Source organism: Xiphophorus couchianus, chromosome 18 (genome assembly GCF_001444195.1).
Source record: "Xiphophorus couchianus chromosome 18, X_couchianus-1.0, whole genome shotgun sequence".
In the NCBI taxonomy this organism is placed as follows: domain Eukaryota; kingdom Metazoa; phylum Chordata; class Actinopteri; order Cyprinodontiformes; family Poeciliidae; genus Xiphophorus; species Xiphophorus couchianus.
Window position 1 is genome coordinate 6,988,616 of NC_040245.1, and position 18,200 is coordinate 7,006,815.

The 18,200-nt window shown below is 36.9% G+C and overlaps 1 protein-coding gene across 2 annotated transcripts in view; it reads right to left on the minus strand.

Moving 5' to 3' along the window:
- gbe1b (glucan (1,4-alpha-), branching enzyme 1b) overlaps positions 1 to 18,200 on the minus strand; it is a 116,068-nt gene that overhangs the window by 17,087 nt on the left and 80,781 nt on the right. For both annotated transcript variants that reach the window (XM_028044699.1, XM_028044700.1), the window contains one exon: positions 14,450 to 14,580. In XM_028044699.1, the coding sequence (XP_027900500.1) occupies positions 14,450 to 14,580 (131 nt within the window). The remainder of the gene's footprint in view (positions 1 to 14,449; positions 14,581 to 18,200) is intronic.

Here is an 18,200-nt window from a genome sequence, read left to right on the forward strand (position 1 = left end):
AATAGATTTTTAGGTACTGATTCTGCTTTGAGGCACAAATGTCCATAAGCTTTCAAAAGGGTTGAAACTGCAGTTGTTGCAGCAGATTTCAACTTTCTACTGAAGAGCTGTTTGAGGTGAAGTTGAAAAATGTGAATAATCCTAATTCTTCATTGTTTATTTCACTCTGTTCTGGATTTGAAAGCATGGTGGAGCTACCACCATGTTTGTTAAACATCTCTTGTAAACATTCCTCCTGCTTTTGTTTAAGTAACAATAGATTAATCTCATCTCCAAGGTGTTTGCTTTATTTGTGTGGAGAGCTGCAAATTCTGACTTTGGAGAAGAGATGTTTCACTGGTCAGAGCCCTCTAAATATATATCGATGTTGTACTTGTTTGTGTAGCAAAATTTTTTGTTTAGTCCAAAGAGCCATGCTAGTATTCTACAGAAAGAGTGATTTAAAATGTGATTTTATGCATAAAATTAATTAAAGTGTTTCCGTTTATTGCTATTTTTTTCTATTTATTGAGGAATAAGATGCTGCATGTCTAACAGTTAATGCCATCATCAATTATGTTTAAAGACCATTGATGAACAGAAGTCTGATCTAGATTGTGGAAGAGCGCCAAGCTATTGGCTGAACAGATGAACAGTTAAACTCTTTTTGTTTCTTCTCCTTATTTACATTGGGTCTGTATTTTTTTAGTACTCATGTAAAAAAAGTGCTTCGTTTAAAGCGATATTTATACAGAAAGATGAGCATCTGCTAACTTCAAAGGACAACTGCACTTGAAGGCATCCATATGCTTTAGTTTGATATAATCCAAACAAGCACTTTATCAGTTTTGTAGATCTAAACACCACAACTATCCCTATAATCCCCACATGAACGCTGTCTTAACTGTACGTCAAATGAAATGTGTTCTGTTAATTATACACGATGAGATTTATAGTTGACATTTTATTCATTATCTGCTCTTTTGTGTCAGGGAGAGGCTAAAGAGCTGTGAAGGTGTGCAGGTATAAGACAGTTGAATAATCAAGAGAAAATGTGATGCCTTTGATCAGGTGTGGGGAAGCTTTATGTACTGTATGTGAGGAAGGAGGAGGAAGGAAATCCCACGTACTGTCACTTTTTTCCCCCTGTACTGCCTCTCCTCTGAGCATCTGAATGAGGATGCAGAGATACTGAAGAGCAGGCCGATGGCAGCTCCCATTATGAGGCTCCCATGAATTGTGTGTATTCTGAAAAAGGGACCACAATAGAAAGACACGCCATGAAATATGTAAATCACGCCATATGCTGAGGCTCCGGGATGTATCCACCTTTCGTAAGAGAGCCCAGTTCTGTCCTTCAGCTGGCTCACGCGACCTAGCTGGAAGAGCTACTTTCCAAGGACATTTTCAGAAAACTAACACAAGAGTGCTTGACATAAGAGTAGTACACATCTTCTGTCTTAAGGGAAATAATGGGTGTAAGAGTCAGTTAAAGGAGTGGTATAATGTCAGAGAAAATATATAGGAGACTAAAAACCCAAAGTGCCATAAAGTGAGACTTAAAAATTCAGAAATCCACACATTACCTAGAAACTTTGCAACAGGAAAATTTTGATCTAGAAATAGTCTCCTCTTGGAATAAAATGCTAAACTATTTAAGATGCAGAGAGCAAGTCATTTACAATTGTCTATAAAGAATTAAACTAACAATTATACAGGAGACACGTGAACAGTACTTCCCCCCCCACATGTTCTGATGCAGAATATTAGACATACCAGATGGACAAACCGGTTGCCTGAATATGCCACTGCAGTTTAGAAGAAGAAAGCAATGGCTTCCTAACTGCTTCATTGACTTTAGAAAATCAGGGTAGCATCTGAAATCCAAGTAGACAGATTCTGTGAATAGAATATGACTGCGTATGACCCATAACCTTGCAGAACTCAGCACCAAAGAGCAGCGAGGGGCAGGTAGCATCAGCTACCGAGCACTGCAGACACTGCACCCCCCACAGAGTAGTCACACACCCCACTGAGGCAGGTCGGCAGTGAAACACAGCAGCATCAGCCGTCTAACCCCCCTACTCTCATAGCCCCATTAACACAGGCCAAGCCAGAAACTCAGAAACCCCCAGAGCAGAACTGCCTCCTCAGGGGGAGGTGTCACTGAGTGAAATCCAGAATCCACAATGCCATGTCTTAACTGGTGAAGCAACTTGCTTTGCTGGTGCTATGGACATCTCCAGTCAAATTTTGGACCAATCCTCTTGGCAGAAAATCAAAGAAATCCTTTGAGTGGCATTATGTGAGTCAAAGCTTCAGGTCCACAGCTTTTCTGTCAGACTGAAATCACAAGACTCATTAGGTCAAGCTATTACACTGGTAAACTTTTTCATTAGCCGCTCCTCTGTGATAACGTTTGGGACATTTTATTACTTAAAGACCCAGTATTGTTTTGGCTGAGAGAAAAAATGTTCTCTGTTTCAGAGTATCTGGTCTTCTTTAATAAGGTGAAGTCATCAGACAGGCAGTCCCAAAGCACACTGCTTCCCCCTCTGTGCTTGACTGTGGATGGTGTTCATTGGGTCATACTTTGCATTTATCTTCCTTCGGACACAATGCATTGACTTTATGTCAAAGAGCTCAATTCTTTTGCCATCTGACACCAGCACTTTCTTCATAGCCTCCTATGAATTATTTCAATGTTTAGCAGCAAACTTGTACAGACAAGTCGGAACGTGTGCCTCATACTGCAGGGGACTCCGGGATTTCAGTCTATGTAATGTAGGACGTCCTTGGTGACTGGTCTTAAATGTCTTCAGATAATTAAACAACTCTTCTCATGTATTGGTGGTGCGATGAGTCCTTTCTGATGATCGGCCTTACTACACAAAACAGAATGTTGCATGGAGAAGGACGATTACTGGTTGGACATTTTATACATTTTTGTTTCCAAATAAACCAACCAAAAGTTGTTGCCTAATTAATATTATGCATTTATTAGGCACATACTGACATTTTATAGCACAATCAAGTAACTATGTTGCCTTACGTTGATATAAAAATGGTGTAAATATTAGATTTGTATTAAAAGAAATTTGACTACTAATATGATGCCTTGAAATGAACCTCTTTTTTTTAAATTAAGAATTTTTTTGGCACAAGTTCGATAATAATCTGACAGGAAGCGGTGCAGACAGAAGGGGGTAAAGACATGCGGCACAGTCACCAAGGACGCGAGTCAAACTCGGGACTGTACATGAGGTGCTCGGTGTAACTACTGTGCCATGCCTGAGATCTGGAAAGTTTGACGGTAAATCAACACCTTAAGCTGTTTCCCTTTCCAAACTTGCTTTGTTGTGATGGGAAGAACTGGAATAAAGGGGGGCAGGCTGATTCTGAGTGTTCTGACACTAATTTTTTCCCTGTCTGCATTATTGCTTTAAAGAATCAGCACAGCAGCTCTTCTGTGACTACCCAGGCAAGTGTTTGCTCTTAAAAGCACTGGGTGCACATATCCCCATCATTGGAACGCTCCGTTTTTTTGCACTGCATTTGGACACATTTCCCAGGTTCTGCCTCCTTTGGAGTTGTGCTTATCCACTAGTCAAGCAATCTCAATCAGGCCCTTGTTAAAGTCATTCATTTTTACTCTAGACTATTTTCAGTGCTTTCAGCACATCAAATTCAAAATACGGAGCGAGTTTTCAGTCACTGCAAAATATATCTCACTCTTTGACAGGGACTACTTTAATGAGTGAATAATCAATGTTATTCTCTCTAGCTGTCAGTAGTTTTAATATTGAGGCTGACTAGTGTCTATGTGTGTGTGTTACACAGAAAGTCCTGGGAACGAGGCACAGTTACAGTAATTTAGAGTTCCCTATCAAACTCTTCTGCAAGGAAGTGAGAACCAGCACAAATTGGTAGTTGGAAGTGTTTGAGCGATTACGTCTTTGTTAGTAGCTACAGACGGCTGCAGAGACAGCTTGCAGTTCAGCTGGGAGACTCTGTGATCAATACAGCCTATGTGAATAAAGAGGAAGATTAAAGAACACAATCGGTTTTACCCAATGACTAGAAAGAAAAGACGGCAGACCAAAAGCTTGAAGATTAGAGTCATTGATGACTTGAAAACAATCATGCCATGACCACAATTTCAGCCCCAGCCACCACTCAGTTTCTCTGCAAGCTCATTGATGCTTTTTTCTACCTGTATGGAGGTAATAGCATGCCACCATGGGTAAAGAAGAGTTAAGTGAGCTCTGTGCACACATCTAAAGAATGTGCATGGCCTTTTAAGTGTTATAAATGCCATGTCTAGTCTTTTTATAGTCAATGTCACCACATGTTCTGATTTAAGTTACATAAGAGAGGAACAAATGGTTGAGTTCATTTCTATCATGGAAAAAAAAAGAGACATATAATAATGTAAAATAAATCAATCTTCTACAGTGACTGACTTTAAAAAAGGACTAACAAATTGTCTGAAACAAAGCAGGTATTTCAGTTGCTTACAATCAAAGAGTACAAGCAGATTTAACACAATGATTAAATGAGATTTTAAGCGGCAATGGAAGAATCCAACCTTCGAGTGAATGTATTCAGTTGAAAAACCCACATAAATAAAAATAATAAAAAATAAAGCACCGTTACTTCTGCTGCAGGTTACGCCACTTCCACTGTAGCTTTTGTATTTCCGTTGCGGGTACTTTATTTGTGTTGGGGCTATTATATTTCACCTGAGACCTCTGGGCCACCATACGTAGCTCTTGTCTGATGAAACAAAAATGGAGAAAGCCCTGCACATCTGGTAAAAAAATAGTTTCAATCCAACTTATTCAAAAATAAGAAAAAGAAATCATCCACATTAACACCTTTGCTCGTAAATGCTCTCCAGAGAATGGTGAGGTGGCATTTTATCTATGCACCTTTTGGTGAACTCTTACCACATCAAGATGTATTAAATATCATGTAACCAATTTTACCAATCTGATAAATGCACAAACTTCCTGTTAAAATCTCAGTGGCGTTTAGTAACCCTTCACACATGTAAGTTTGTGAGGAAAGCAGGCAGTAGATATGAATGAGTTTTAAAAAGCAGCTATTTTCTCATGGCTTTACTTATAACTTATACAATTCAGCATACACCTGCCTTACCTAAAAGGCATGTGCACAAATCTCCCATACTTCAGGGTGGCTGTGTCAAATCATATTTGTACCTCCAGAAAAAAATATTTTATAAATTGCTATAAATTAAAAGTTCTTAGAGACCCTGAAGGCAATAAAGGTGAAAATTAAAAAATCTTTAAAAATAGAGTCTTTATTTTTGATGGTGAAATTATGCTGCTAAAACAAAAGCTCAATGTATTTTAAAGTTGAAAAGACATTAAAAATGCTGAGCATGTGAAACTAACATTAAGCATTAACAATATTAAACCCTTTTCAGATTCTGATAACTAATTTAGCAAAGCTCCATTATTTTTGCACAGCTGGTAAAAGGCAGGTTATATAATGATGAAAACAGTCAGAAAAAGCACAACCACCTCCACCAAGGCCAAACAAAGGTTCAGCTACAGTATAGCAATACCTGAGGCTTTCTGCTACACTAACTTGTCAAATAAGTCCTTCAGATTCAGCTAGCTATAGCTTTTCTTTTCTTTTTTGGTCTTGTAAAATACACTTTTATGCCCACAAATAAATTACCGTTCCATCTTTTCTCATATTCTCTATTTAACAAGGCACAGCATTCCATATAATTATGCTTTTAAACTTCAAATACTGCCTCAGCTTGATTCAAGCGGAGTTAAAAAAATAATATCTTAAGGAATCATAGAAAAAAAATCAGAATATTTGAGTATGTAGACTTAAAGGCCAGATTTTTAGAGCCAGACACCCTAAAAAACAACTTGAAAGCAGAATAACTAAATCACAATCAAAAAAATTCCATCCACTTTTAAATAATTCTGATAATTTTAAATTTAAACTTTCATAACCAAAAAATAGCCTTTTGAATCAGACTTTCAAAAATCACATATGCTTTTTCATATATGGATGATGATATTTAATTTGAAACGCCATCTGGAAGCCCATCATATCCCAATACAGATTCTTTTTGTTTCACATTTTGTAACGGTAAAATGTTTAACGAATGTTTGGTCACTGAATGACAATGTAAGAAAATGATGCGGTAAGCAATTTACAATGATAATTTAAGGAAGGTTGGTTAGCTTTGTGAAATTAAATGGGTGAACAGAATCATTATCTAACAACAGACTAAAGACACTCTCCACTGGACACACCTTGTTGAATAATAACACAATCTTGGTTCTGAGAGAAAGAACAACACAAATCTGAAGGAGAGAATACAAACAGGTTATGCCAATGTAATGACAACAGCTTAAGCAGGAAATAAGCAGCCAGAACAAGGAGACAACTGTGGGTAAAGTTAATCAGGTAAGAGGCCGTAACAAACTGTTGTAGAGAAACCAGCTGTGGACAGAGTTCTAGAGTTTTAATGTGACTATGTTAGGATCCCAAGCTGCTCCTCTACATAACATTTTTTCTGAGTTCTTCCTCCTCACCGGACTAGCAATGAAGGCAATTTAAATTTTTGAAGTCGAACTGGAAACTTTTCCACCAATAATGTCTTGGATGGACAATATGTTATGCTGGATGTCTGAATTCAATAATATCACTATATGGAAACGTTCAGCTTCCATCTCAACTGCCTTTTGTTCTTTTTTCTTTCACTTTTTTATGCTTTTTTCAATTTCGGTCATGAAAAAAAAAAGAATATAGCTACAAGCTTGAAAAACATGAAAGATTGTGACGACATATGCAATTTAAAACACTAAAAGCTAAGTTGAAACATGACCTTGCATAAATGCATTCACTAACAAACAAATAAAATGCCACTTTCTTCCTTTTAAACCATTTCTATGGTCACCCTTTGGAGGCTCTAGGCACTACAAGTTGCATATAGAATAATTATGCATGGAGTCATATTCATATACCCTGGAGCACTTTGCTATGAGCAAAGCTTAGAAAAAAAACAGACTGAATATTTTTTCCTTTACTTATCTCATCCAAAAACTGATCATTTTTGGAAATATTGTCTATACACTGTAGTGCTTACTTTGATCAAAATTCTAGTGAGTAAGTGACACCACATCTACAGTTGAATTATTCTGCACGGCAGCCCAGGAAACGCTCAGACAGAAAGGGAGAATGATAACCTGACACAATCGCAACTGCCTATTGGCACAGTGTAAATCAAAGACCAATCTGCCCCTACAGGTACAGCTTTCATGACGGAATCCAGCTGGGATTTCAAATACTCTAACCAGGCAGATAAAGACCACTGTCTGAAGATTGTGTCCACCATGAGATGGAGAGAAAATAATAAAAGACACTGATGGGAGACAGCCCACTGAAAACCTAACGGCCGCTGCATTTTAATGAGCAACGTATTTTGTTGAGGGGCCTTGCTCAACTTTTTTCTCCTTTTCATCACAGAGAAAGATAAAAACAGACACATATAAAGATAAGCCTGTCAGAAAGCATAAAGAGGCCAAACTGTCACCGAATGTGTGACTCCTGAGGGATACATTCCTGTGATATTTGTTTTAAAGTCAAAATGTGCAGCGTTTCGGGTTTTAATTTCTGTTCATTTAATTCTGCTAAGAACTGCTATGTCTAGGATTCCCTAAACGATTAAGCTAAAAAAAAAAAGAAAAAAAAGAACTACAGAGCCAGCTGCACTTAACACCAATGGTAAAGGCTATAATGTACATTTTTAAGTTTAAGTTGGATAAATCAACTTTAAATTCAATTTGAGTGACTTGTGAAAGTACAAAGAATGATGTTGCATAGAATAATAGTTTTGTTTTACTGTTCCTTTATTTCAGTAAGGCTGAAATAAAAATAAAAAATAAAAAACTGGCGTTGCGATCCTATGCTAAAGTTTTGCCTGACAATGGAGTCATTTACCTTACAGCTCAGAGTATAACACCTCCGAATCTCAACCTCACATGTATTGCGGTAAACCGTTTGATCAATCCACACACTTTGACACAAAACCTCTGCAGTCACTGACTTTCATGCTTATTATCTCTACCTTCATCATTGTAATGTATATAGGATTCCTTTTTGAAAAGGAAGGTTGTCTATAAAGGACCAAAATGTTCTTCCCTTCTTTTGCAGAGTGCATGATGCTTTGACTGCCTTGTTGTGTCATGACTGACCTTGTTTGTAAAGAATAAAGACTGATTATTGTTTGTGACTGACTTTCATGCTTGCATACATTGGATCTCACAAAAGGTAGTTTAATTACATGAAATGTGCAAGAGGGAGGTTTGTAACAACATTATCAGCTCATGACAGTAGCTAAAAATACACAATATTATGTTGACTACAACAAAATGAGATTTTGGAGAAAACTTTTTTACACAAAAAGAGAGAAAGTGTGAAAAAAACATCCCCAAGCTGGGTCTAAAAGAACTTGGTATTGTTGAAGAATACTCTGATCCAAGTTCACCAGTCCATATATTGCAATGTCTTTTATCAGTAAATATTGTAAATATTTGACAGATAGTAAATGTGGCTCAGAATAAGCCCTCTAGTATAGTTCTGAGTCTGAAATTATCAAAATGCCAGAGGAAATAAGTTGGTCAGCAATCATTAAATAGTTTGTTTTTTAAAATTCATATCCCTTTTATTGTTATTTTTTGAGATAGACCTGACTCATATCCTATCAGAATCAAACTTCTAGGTTAAGTAAAAATAATTTTAGATCTAAAACTGTCAAAGCCATGAATACTTTTGGGCTTAACTTTAGATAAAACAGGGCCCATAACAATGGCTTAGACTTACTTCATTAGAGGAAGTCATGCTGACAGTACAGATTTCACTTTAATGAGAAATATCATAACAATTTAATATCTTGAGATCTCATTACAACCCAAGTAAAAATACATTATTTTTTATTGCAGTGGCATTATCTCACACTGAACAATTTTCTGCATTTCTCTACAAGTGAACTTGGGATATGTATTTACCTTCCTTATCCTCTCCACTGTGCACTGCAGCAACATAACCTTGAGTTCTTATTTAGCTTGTTTTAATAAGTTTTTGTTTTATCATTTCATTTTTTGGTATTGGGTTTTATTTAGTTTTTTCCTCCGCTCAGAACAGGGGCAGAGAAAAAAAGGGCGGGAACCAGAAAAACTTTTTGGTTTGGGAGTTTATCTCTGGGAGGACGCATCGACGAGTAATGGCCTCTCTATACAGGATGCCCACACTTCCCAGCTTTTTTTTAGTTCTCTGCAGTTGTAGTTGTTATAAACTTTTTAAATTATTGCTGTCTCAGAGAAGATATTTTCAAAAATTACTTACTTTACTAGTCAAATAAAGGTTACATAAATACATTCTACTCTTTTTCTAGTTTTGAGAAGCTGCTAAGAAAATGAGCCTGTGTCAAATAAGCTACGCATTTCTGTTTAAAGGTTTCTACACCATCTCAGCAACTCAAATTAGAAATAAGGCATTTTAAAAAAAAAAGTTTTGCTACATTTATATGACTGTCAACTATGATGAAAAAAAAGTTTCTTTGCAAGGGATTTTTTCACTCTGCACCTTTCCCAAATTAAAGGCTGCGTTTACCTAAAAAAATAAGACATGATTATGTAACTGTATTATAGAATGAATACATTGCAAGCTTTTTCCCCTCATTTTTACCAGGCAACTTGCACTTTTTAACCAAAAAGTTCTTGTACACATAAACAACTCTCCGCTTGGCGACACCATACTTATTTAGCTGAATAATTAACTGCAGAAGCTCCACAGGTGAGAAATAACACCTGGAGACCTGCGTTAAAAAGCAAGCAGCATCCAACAAAGCAACAAAAAGAACATCAGTGATGTTTTTTCTTTTCTTTTTTACTCCGGAGGGACACTCAGTTATTGTACGATACTTGCTATATTGCCAAAAAAAACATTATTCCTTGGTGGATCAATTTTCAGCAGCACAGAGCATGGTCAGCTTCATTTAGCCATTAGTTCCAGATACGGCTGCAGAGCAGAGCTCCACTGTGACATCCTGACCCTCACACAGGTAGAAGAAAGTTTAAGTATATGACAGCTGAGTGTAATGAAAAAGCACTTTTGGACTCTTTGAGCTTGTCTTGTTTACCTCCACTGCCTCTGAGTGGCACTTTCATCTGTCTTCTCCCCTAATTGGATCCTCTGCACACATTCCCATCGGAGGATCTGCATCTCCTCATACACGTGGCACATTTACCTAGCTCACACACACAGCACATTTGCCTTTATGTGTTTACCGCCTCTCTGTATAATGACAGCCAGAGCTTTGCCCTCACATTTATTTGCATTTCCTCTCAACCCACACCCAGTGTCTGAGACCTCTCCTTAAACATCAAAAGAAGCACCAGGAGGAAAATATGTGGTTCTATCTAAATGAAAATAAATCCTCAAAAACGATGTTAGAGACACTCTGCAGCTTGGCTATTAGCGCTTTGCCCAAAATTCACCCTCTCGACATTAAGCTAATAACACGAGGCAAAAAGTACAATTATCCCACATCAAACAAACTTACAAAGTATCAACCAATGCCTAGCAAAACTATTTACAGCCCTTGAAGTTTAGTTTTGGTACATTAAAATCACAAATGTTAGAGTGTTTTTATGGGCATTTTATCCAACAGAGCAACAGAAAGTTTATAATTATGTCATGGAGGAAAATAAATACAGGGCTTTTTTTTAACCTCTGTTTTTTAATAAATAAAAATATAAGTGTGGAAAGCATTTGTCTTCATTCCGTGGTAGAATAATTTTTTGCTGCAATTGCAGATAGCCCCCAAATTGCATTTCCTCTACATGGGACTTCTTACAGGATTCTACCAGCAATGACTACATAAACAACATTGCACAACGATGGATTTCTAGAACTCATCCAATGTTACCACTGACTTCTTGGTAACTTCTATGATTAAATGCTCTTCTTGTCTGACATGCATTATTTTCCTTCCACCTGAAAATGCAGTACATTGTGTTGGTCTATTAGATGCAATCCCCATAGAAAACACTGAAGTTTGGGGTTGTGACAGAAAAAAAACATGAACGCTTCCAAGTCTTATAAATACATGTTAGCATTTAATCTGTTTCCGCTTTATGGAGCGATACTAACTTAATTACCTTTAATCTAACTTTCAGAAAAATGTATTAAATGCCTGCTTGAGATCATTTACGTTTTCATTGACATTTAAATGCATTCTGAAGCTTTTGTTATGGCATCGTTAGAAAGGGGGAAAAAAGAGATACTTTCAATTGCGACATCATCTTAACTCATCATAGAATAGATTGAGATTTTAACAGCCAGCATCCAGAGAAAAACAAACTTGGGTTGCATTCTAATTCATTATCACTGTATTTTAATCACAACCAAAGAAGTAGCACAGCCTCCTGTCCACCAGGGAAACTGATGGTGTGAGATGTAGTCGGCCTCATAAGGGAGCAATGTCCGCAATGAAAAATACAGATCTGTCAGCTTCCTGTCCCCCTACACATTCCTGATCATTAGGCCTGCTGCAATAACAACTGGGGGACTCATTAAATTCCTGACAGCCAATGTTGCTAAACAGAGTCTTTCTGAATCAGTGGGCTCTGATATTATTTCTCTCTAACAGCATAACAACAATGCAATAAACAACCAACTCATATTCCCCCTCAACAATTACGACACAAAGTGCCAACCTCAGAGATGAGTGTGAGAGGGGGGGGTGGGAAAGTCATTAAAACTGTGCGTCTTTACAAGTCTCGTTTATTTTTAACAGGTCTCCCGCAGAGTGCTTAAATCTCTGATCCACTTCTCAGCCTAGAGTCTTCTCAGGGGACATTTTTAGTGCCCTAAAATGTCTTGTGCCTCTGTCAAAATGTAGGAGTTTAATTAAGAGACAAGTCAAGCCCTTAAAGTCATCAAGAGTGAATGTGAAGATTAAAGGGGAGCTTGATGCAAATCTGAGAAAGGAGCACAAAATAAATCAAAATCATGTAAGTTTCGTCTGAAAATATTTAATAGAGAAGGGTTTATAGTAATGGGAAAAACCACAACCTTCATCAGTTCAACTCTTTTACATTTCAGTACATAATAAAAATGGTCCGCTCATTAGGTTAGATCCAACAACATCTGTAAGCGTAGAAAGGCGCGTCAAATAAAAATTTTACTATATCTTTGTGGATGCATTGACAGTTCTTAATCTGCTGTGTTTTGTACACTTTAGGTTAGCATTTTTTATATATAAATAAAACCAAGAACTAAAGGAGAGTTCACATTCTTTTTCACATAACCGGTTTTAGCATCTAGTAAGGAACGAAACTATGATGATTGACACATTGTTGTTGTAAGCATTTCTTGAAGAGTGCTGACAATGAGAGAAGTGAAGACTGTATCAGCTGCTACATTAGCAATTCTGTAGCATTTCCCAATGCAGCTGATATAAGTGGAATGTGGTTATTACTTTAAATTTATATTATATGTATAATGAGGCATCATTATCTGGGGACTTGCATACAGTTTTGACTAAGCCACAGAGTTCCTTAGGTGTACAATAATATTTTCTAGCAAGTTAAGGAGTCCACTTCTCTGTGTGTGGATTGTTCATTTGCAGTTTTCCAATTTTCTGTCTCCTATTATTATCTTGGCAAAATACTGTTAGCAATTTTCTCGGGAAGGAATGAAATAAAATAAATAAAAAAGGTGTCACAAATATAATGCATTAAAAGAGGTAAGTCAATAGCAGTGACATTCACAAGTCACTTTTTTCCAAACGCAATTCAGATCTCAAGTCTTTAAAATGAGCAGTGTCTCTTCATCTGTCATCTCTTTGGCCAAAAATATGGAATCACAGTAGCTTAAGTATTAAAATTATTATCGCTAAATTCAGTTATATGCAAAATCTTTATAATTTTCAGAAGATGCAATTAAGCTTGCAAAACCTTATCAACTGCTGTGAATTATTTGGAATAGAACTATAAGATATTACATTAAAATAATATATGCCCTACTAATAATTTGTGATTATTACCAAGGTATAGTATGTATGTGAATTTTTATTAAAATAAATAAAAAAATAAAAAATAAAAAAACGGTAAACACTCATTATTGTTAAATGTCTGGAAGACACAGACAGGACTCGAAATAGTTCTGAAAAAATTTTTTTGGAATAATGTTGTTTACACTAGTCTACCACAATACAGGGCATTATATAGAATTAATAGATTTTTTTCCCCTCCTTATTTTAAATGCAAAGATTTGCAAGATTGGGAATCTATTTACTAAGTCTGTATTTAAAACCATTTCTTTCAATTCTGAAGAGTCAACCTGTCTAAAGGTGTACCGACAGATTATCAAATGGAGAGTGAGGCATGATGTAATAAGGGAATCAGAGGGAATACTGAATTTCTAAAAGTAACTGTGAAAAGTGCTTTTATTTTGAAAACCTGAAAGTATTATAAAGGCACTCACCTAACAGAGAAAGAAGAAAATGTTGAAGGCATGCAATGTTTTTTTGTTCAGAAATTACCCCAAGCTATTGAATACAGAGTTTAGTTGGAAAGATATTCAAGAGATCATTATGAATTAGGTTATAAAAGGAAACATTTCACAAACATCCCTCATTAACAAAACAAACACACCAACTCTAACCATCTGGTTAGAGTTGCAGTCTTTTAATGCAAAGATTAAAAGATTCTTTTAATCTTTAAAAGCATTAAAAGACTCTTAACACAAATATTCTTTTAATGCATTATATTTGTGACACCTATTTTATTTATTTTATTTCTTTCCTTCCCGAGAAAATTGCTACATTTCTCACATTAAGCAGATGCTCACTCAATGGTGGTATTAAATGCAAATAAAAAAAGGCAGAACCAAGCGTTACCATGACAACCTGTCATATGTTTACTTCACAGTAACTCAGAATGGACACATTAATTATTTACTCAAATGATTTGCCCTTACAGTCTTACTCTCACCTTGACTGCATAATATAAAGATTGTTTATGAGATTCTGGTCCCAGAAATCAAGCCCAAGTCAAGTCTCAAACATTTAAAGGGCAAATCTAAGGCAAATCTCAAGTGTTCAGAGCATCAGTCTGTTGTACCTGAACAAGAGTATAAATTAAGTCCCGAATCTTTAAAGAGCAAAATGAAGACAAGCTTCAAGTCTTGAGAACATGGGTTAACATCTAGGTTCTTTTAAGCACAAGTTTAAGTCAAGTTAGAAATTTTCTTTGTACAACTAAAGTGCAACTCAACTAAGGCCCAGACTCGACTCACCATCTCTGGTAAGAAGGCTATTATTGCTGTTAGTAACATTAGATTGCGTGAAAGGAATTTCAGTGTCTGAAAAGAAAGTAGACATGTCATGGCATATCAGAATAAAAAAGGATACTTTCCTGGTGCTTCCACACCCACTCTGTAGTCCTGGAAGCTCTTGTTGGGGTGGAAGTTGAAGATAAAGAGCACATTTGCCCTATCAAACACAATGACCTTGTCCCCTTCATGCTTGGCACTGACGTAGGCCTGGAGGAGGAAAAGCGAAGGGAAAATTAAAGTTAAGTATTTCTTCATGAATAGTCATTACCTCTCTCATACTGGATTTAAACAGTTATAATGGGTCACATTATATCAGGGGAGCACAGATACGCAAAAAGAATGAGACGCACTCCCACATCAAAATTTCAGATGGCTCTCATCAGCAGAAAGCAGCGGCCCTGATGGTGTGAGGCAGACGCCGTCAGCTTTAGACAGCTGCGTGTGATAAAGGCGCCTCTCTCTCCTCTGGAGCAAGCCACGGCTAACGTGTCATTAGCAGAGATTATCAATGTCACCCAACCTCCTATTTTTGGTGCCTTGTTCCCCAAGCCAATTTCAGGGCAGCATATTCACGGCTGAACGAGATGATAAGCACCCCTGCAACTGGACCGGCAGAGAGGATGGAGGTTAAAGAAATGAGCTGACAGCCTGGAGTCGCTCCATTTCTCCAAGTGCTCTGAAGTAATGCCAACTTCGTCTGGCTTACAGCGACTGCTTTGGAATTGCAAAATAAAATTTAGCTTGCACCTAGCAAGCAGTGGTCAAATAAACCCAGGTGATTCAGTTTTACATACATGTTAAAAAAAACATGTGAATCGTCTACGCTGCTGTTCAGACCAGTTGCAAATATATGTAGAATCTCTTGTTGTTTGCTTACAAAATCCAAATTATGCATTAGATTTCCACAGCAATGTCCCCATGAGATAAACAAACATATGTTTGCCTGATATCAAAGTGAGAAATTCTAGTCTGAAGTTAGGTCTCAGAGACAGTCGAGTTTCTGTTTTTGTCACCGCCTGCAGCGTCACACTGACCTGGAACAGTTCTGAGTCAATCTTAGCCATGGAAAGAGAGCAGGATGAATCCCCATTTGTGAAGTCAGCACTCTCAGGAAGATTTTCTTTTTTTGGACGGGGGGGAGGAAATGGCTCAAAGAATGTCCACAGCCCTTCAGTCTACTCCTCTTCCCCCACTGTGACAAAAATTTAGTCAGCTGCAGATGCTCTCAATTTACCAAGAGAGAAAATTATATGAAACTTAGTAAGACTGTTTTAGGACAACATTTCCAAACATCTCAGTTATTTTAACAGCTCAAATCCTTAATGTGGTTTGGTGCATTTGTCATTTGACCGTGTTTGGCGAAAAGCATTAAAAGCCCCACAATTTTGCCAATTTTCTCACCCGATCTTTGCATGATTTTAGAATTTTTTTTATGGTTGTGAGAAATTATCTAGAAAGGAGCTGACTACGTAATTATAATGAGAGATCTCAAGATGAAATGTCAGAGTAATGTTGTCATAGCGATAATTTAATTGGGTGATTATCTTGAAATATGACTTTTAGCTATCTGTTTAAATTACAACTTCATTATATCATGTTGGGATGATTAAAGTTTGTCACTGCGACTTTAATAATGCATCAAAATAACACATCACGTTTGGCTGCCATATCATCTAATTTTCTAAAGTTATCTCACATTCTTGACCTAACAGACAAATACAGTGACTTCAATCAGAGGCTCCTTAAAGGACATATTAAAGCCAGATTACAGTTTGAAAATGCACAGAGGAACAAAGGCCTTCATTGTTAAAAAAGAAAAAAAAAATAGCCCTGTGGTTTGATGAATCTAAAGTGGAACTTTTCAGCCACAATGACCATCGTTGTATTTGTTTTGGTTGTATTCATTAGGAATATAAAAAACTGGGATCACCATTAAGATTGTAAAATCTGAAAATACATGTTCAAGCGAGGCAACCTACACACTGGACTGTTCTGACGATACTTCTTGGTTCTGACACCAGGAAGAATGGTGTCAGAACTTCAACAAACTTTTGTGAGAAGTTTGTAGAAGGAAGCCCAAGAGGTTTGACCCAAGTCATACAGTTCAAAGAAAATGCTACCAAATACCGAGGACAATTAGGTAAAGTTCTGATGTGAAAACCATTTTTCTCATTATTGCATTTAGCAAACAGAAATCCTTTTGGTAATTCTAACTGACTTAAAACATCAGAGCCTTGGTCTGATTAACTTCAGACGGTGAGAAAAGGGTATCAGCCCATCCAATGTGGATGCTGAAGTCCATTTCTCATGGTGTTCTGGTTTTTATTGGCATTTCTTTCCTTTGTTATAAATCCAGCACTGCTTTTGCTGCATTGACAGAAGTTTCAGTTCACATCCACAGTTTATGCCTTTGAAGCTCTACATCTCTGATGTTTCCACAAATCACAAAGTCTCCCTGCGTGTTTCCATTTCCCCTCAGTTCATTTGCACCTGAGACAAAGTGAAAAGAAAAAAAAAAGAAAAGAAAACTGCTGACAAATCATACCGTGCTCCTCCTTTCAACTACAAAACGTCCTTGGATCAGGCCGGCACTGAAATATTGAACCAGCTGAGCTATAGAATGTATCTAATAAATGCAATTACCTTGGCAATGTCATTGATAAGCCCTGCAGAGGATTCAGACTTATCTGGTTATTACAGCTGAATCTCTGAACATTATTGGCATTATCTGTGAATGATGTTCGACAAAGTCTTTTTCTGGTATCGTATTAGCCCCTGAATAAATGAATAAGACTTTTCTCAGCAGCTGCTCTGCAGAGTCTGACACAAAGGGTCAGTTACAGGAGCTACGGCAATAGAAATGTTATCTCCCGCTGTAGTTTGGTCTTCAGATAATTTATTTAGTCTGTTATTTGTATGTGCTGTAATATTTCCCAAGAGTCCACTTTAATGACACAATCCTAAAGCTATAAAGGTAGAATGTTTTGAATTATTCATTCTAATGTATTAGTTTATGAAAAGATGATTAGATCCGATTTGTTTTGCATTTCAAAACAAACTACGTAATTCTTTTGATGTATTACTATAGGATTTTTTTAATAACTAAAGGCCATACAATACTGAACTATAGCTGAGCGATTCTACTTTGGAATAACAGCACAGTAATTACAGTATCCACAGCAGAGTTTAACGCAGAGCATCCTTTACAATTATTTGCCCCCTTTATGACCTATTAGAGCAGTAATTATGATTTCTTTGGGGTATGAATACAGTGTGAGAGAATATGTCTGAAAAGAAAGGCAGAGGTGTGTAGTTATGTAAAGACTAATATTAAATATTTACTCTTTTTCCCCATTTCTCTTAGTTTTCCAAAATATACAAGAGAACATAACATTCAAGTAAATGTAAATTGATCCCCTTAAATCAGGAAATGACTACAAGTAACATATTAACCCTTAAATCAATAGTTAGATTGTTTAGCACGGCAGGGACAGTGAATAGGCTGGAAGAGGAGTACGTTTATTATGCAACCACGCAAATTCAGCAGGACAAGAAAAGCTCACCATTGGTCCTGTGGCATTCAGGGTCACAAAGTCTTGAGAACCTCTAGTCTATTGGCTTTGAACATGTATTTTCAGATTTTACAATTGGAATGGTCTATTGGCTTTGACCAACAGACCAGTGGTCAAAACACCTGTCTACTGACCAGTGTTTTGTATGTTTTTTTTTTTTCTGTCTATTTACACCTTCAGTCATTACCTCTCTCATACTGGATTTAAACAGTTAAAAATCCAGCAGAAGACGCAGCAGAAAACTACTCATCCTAA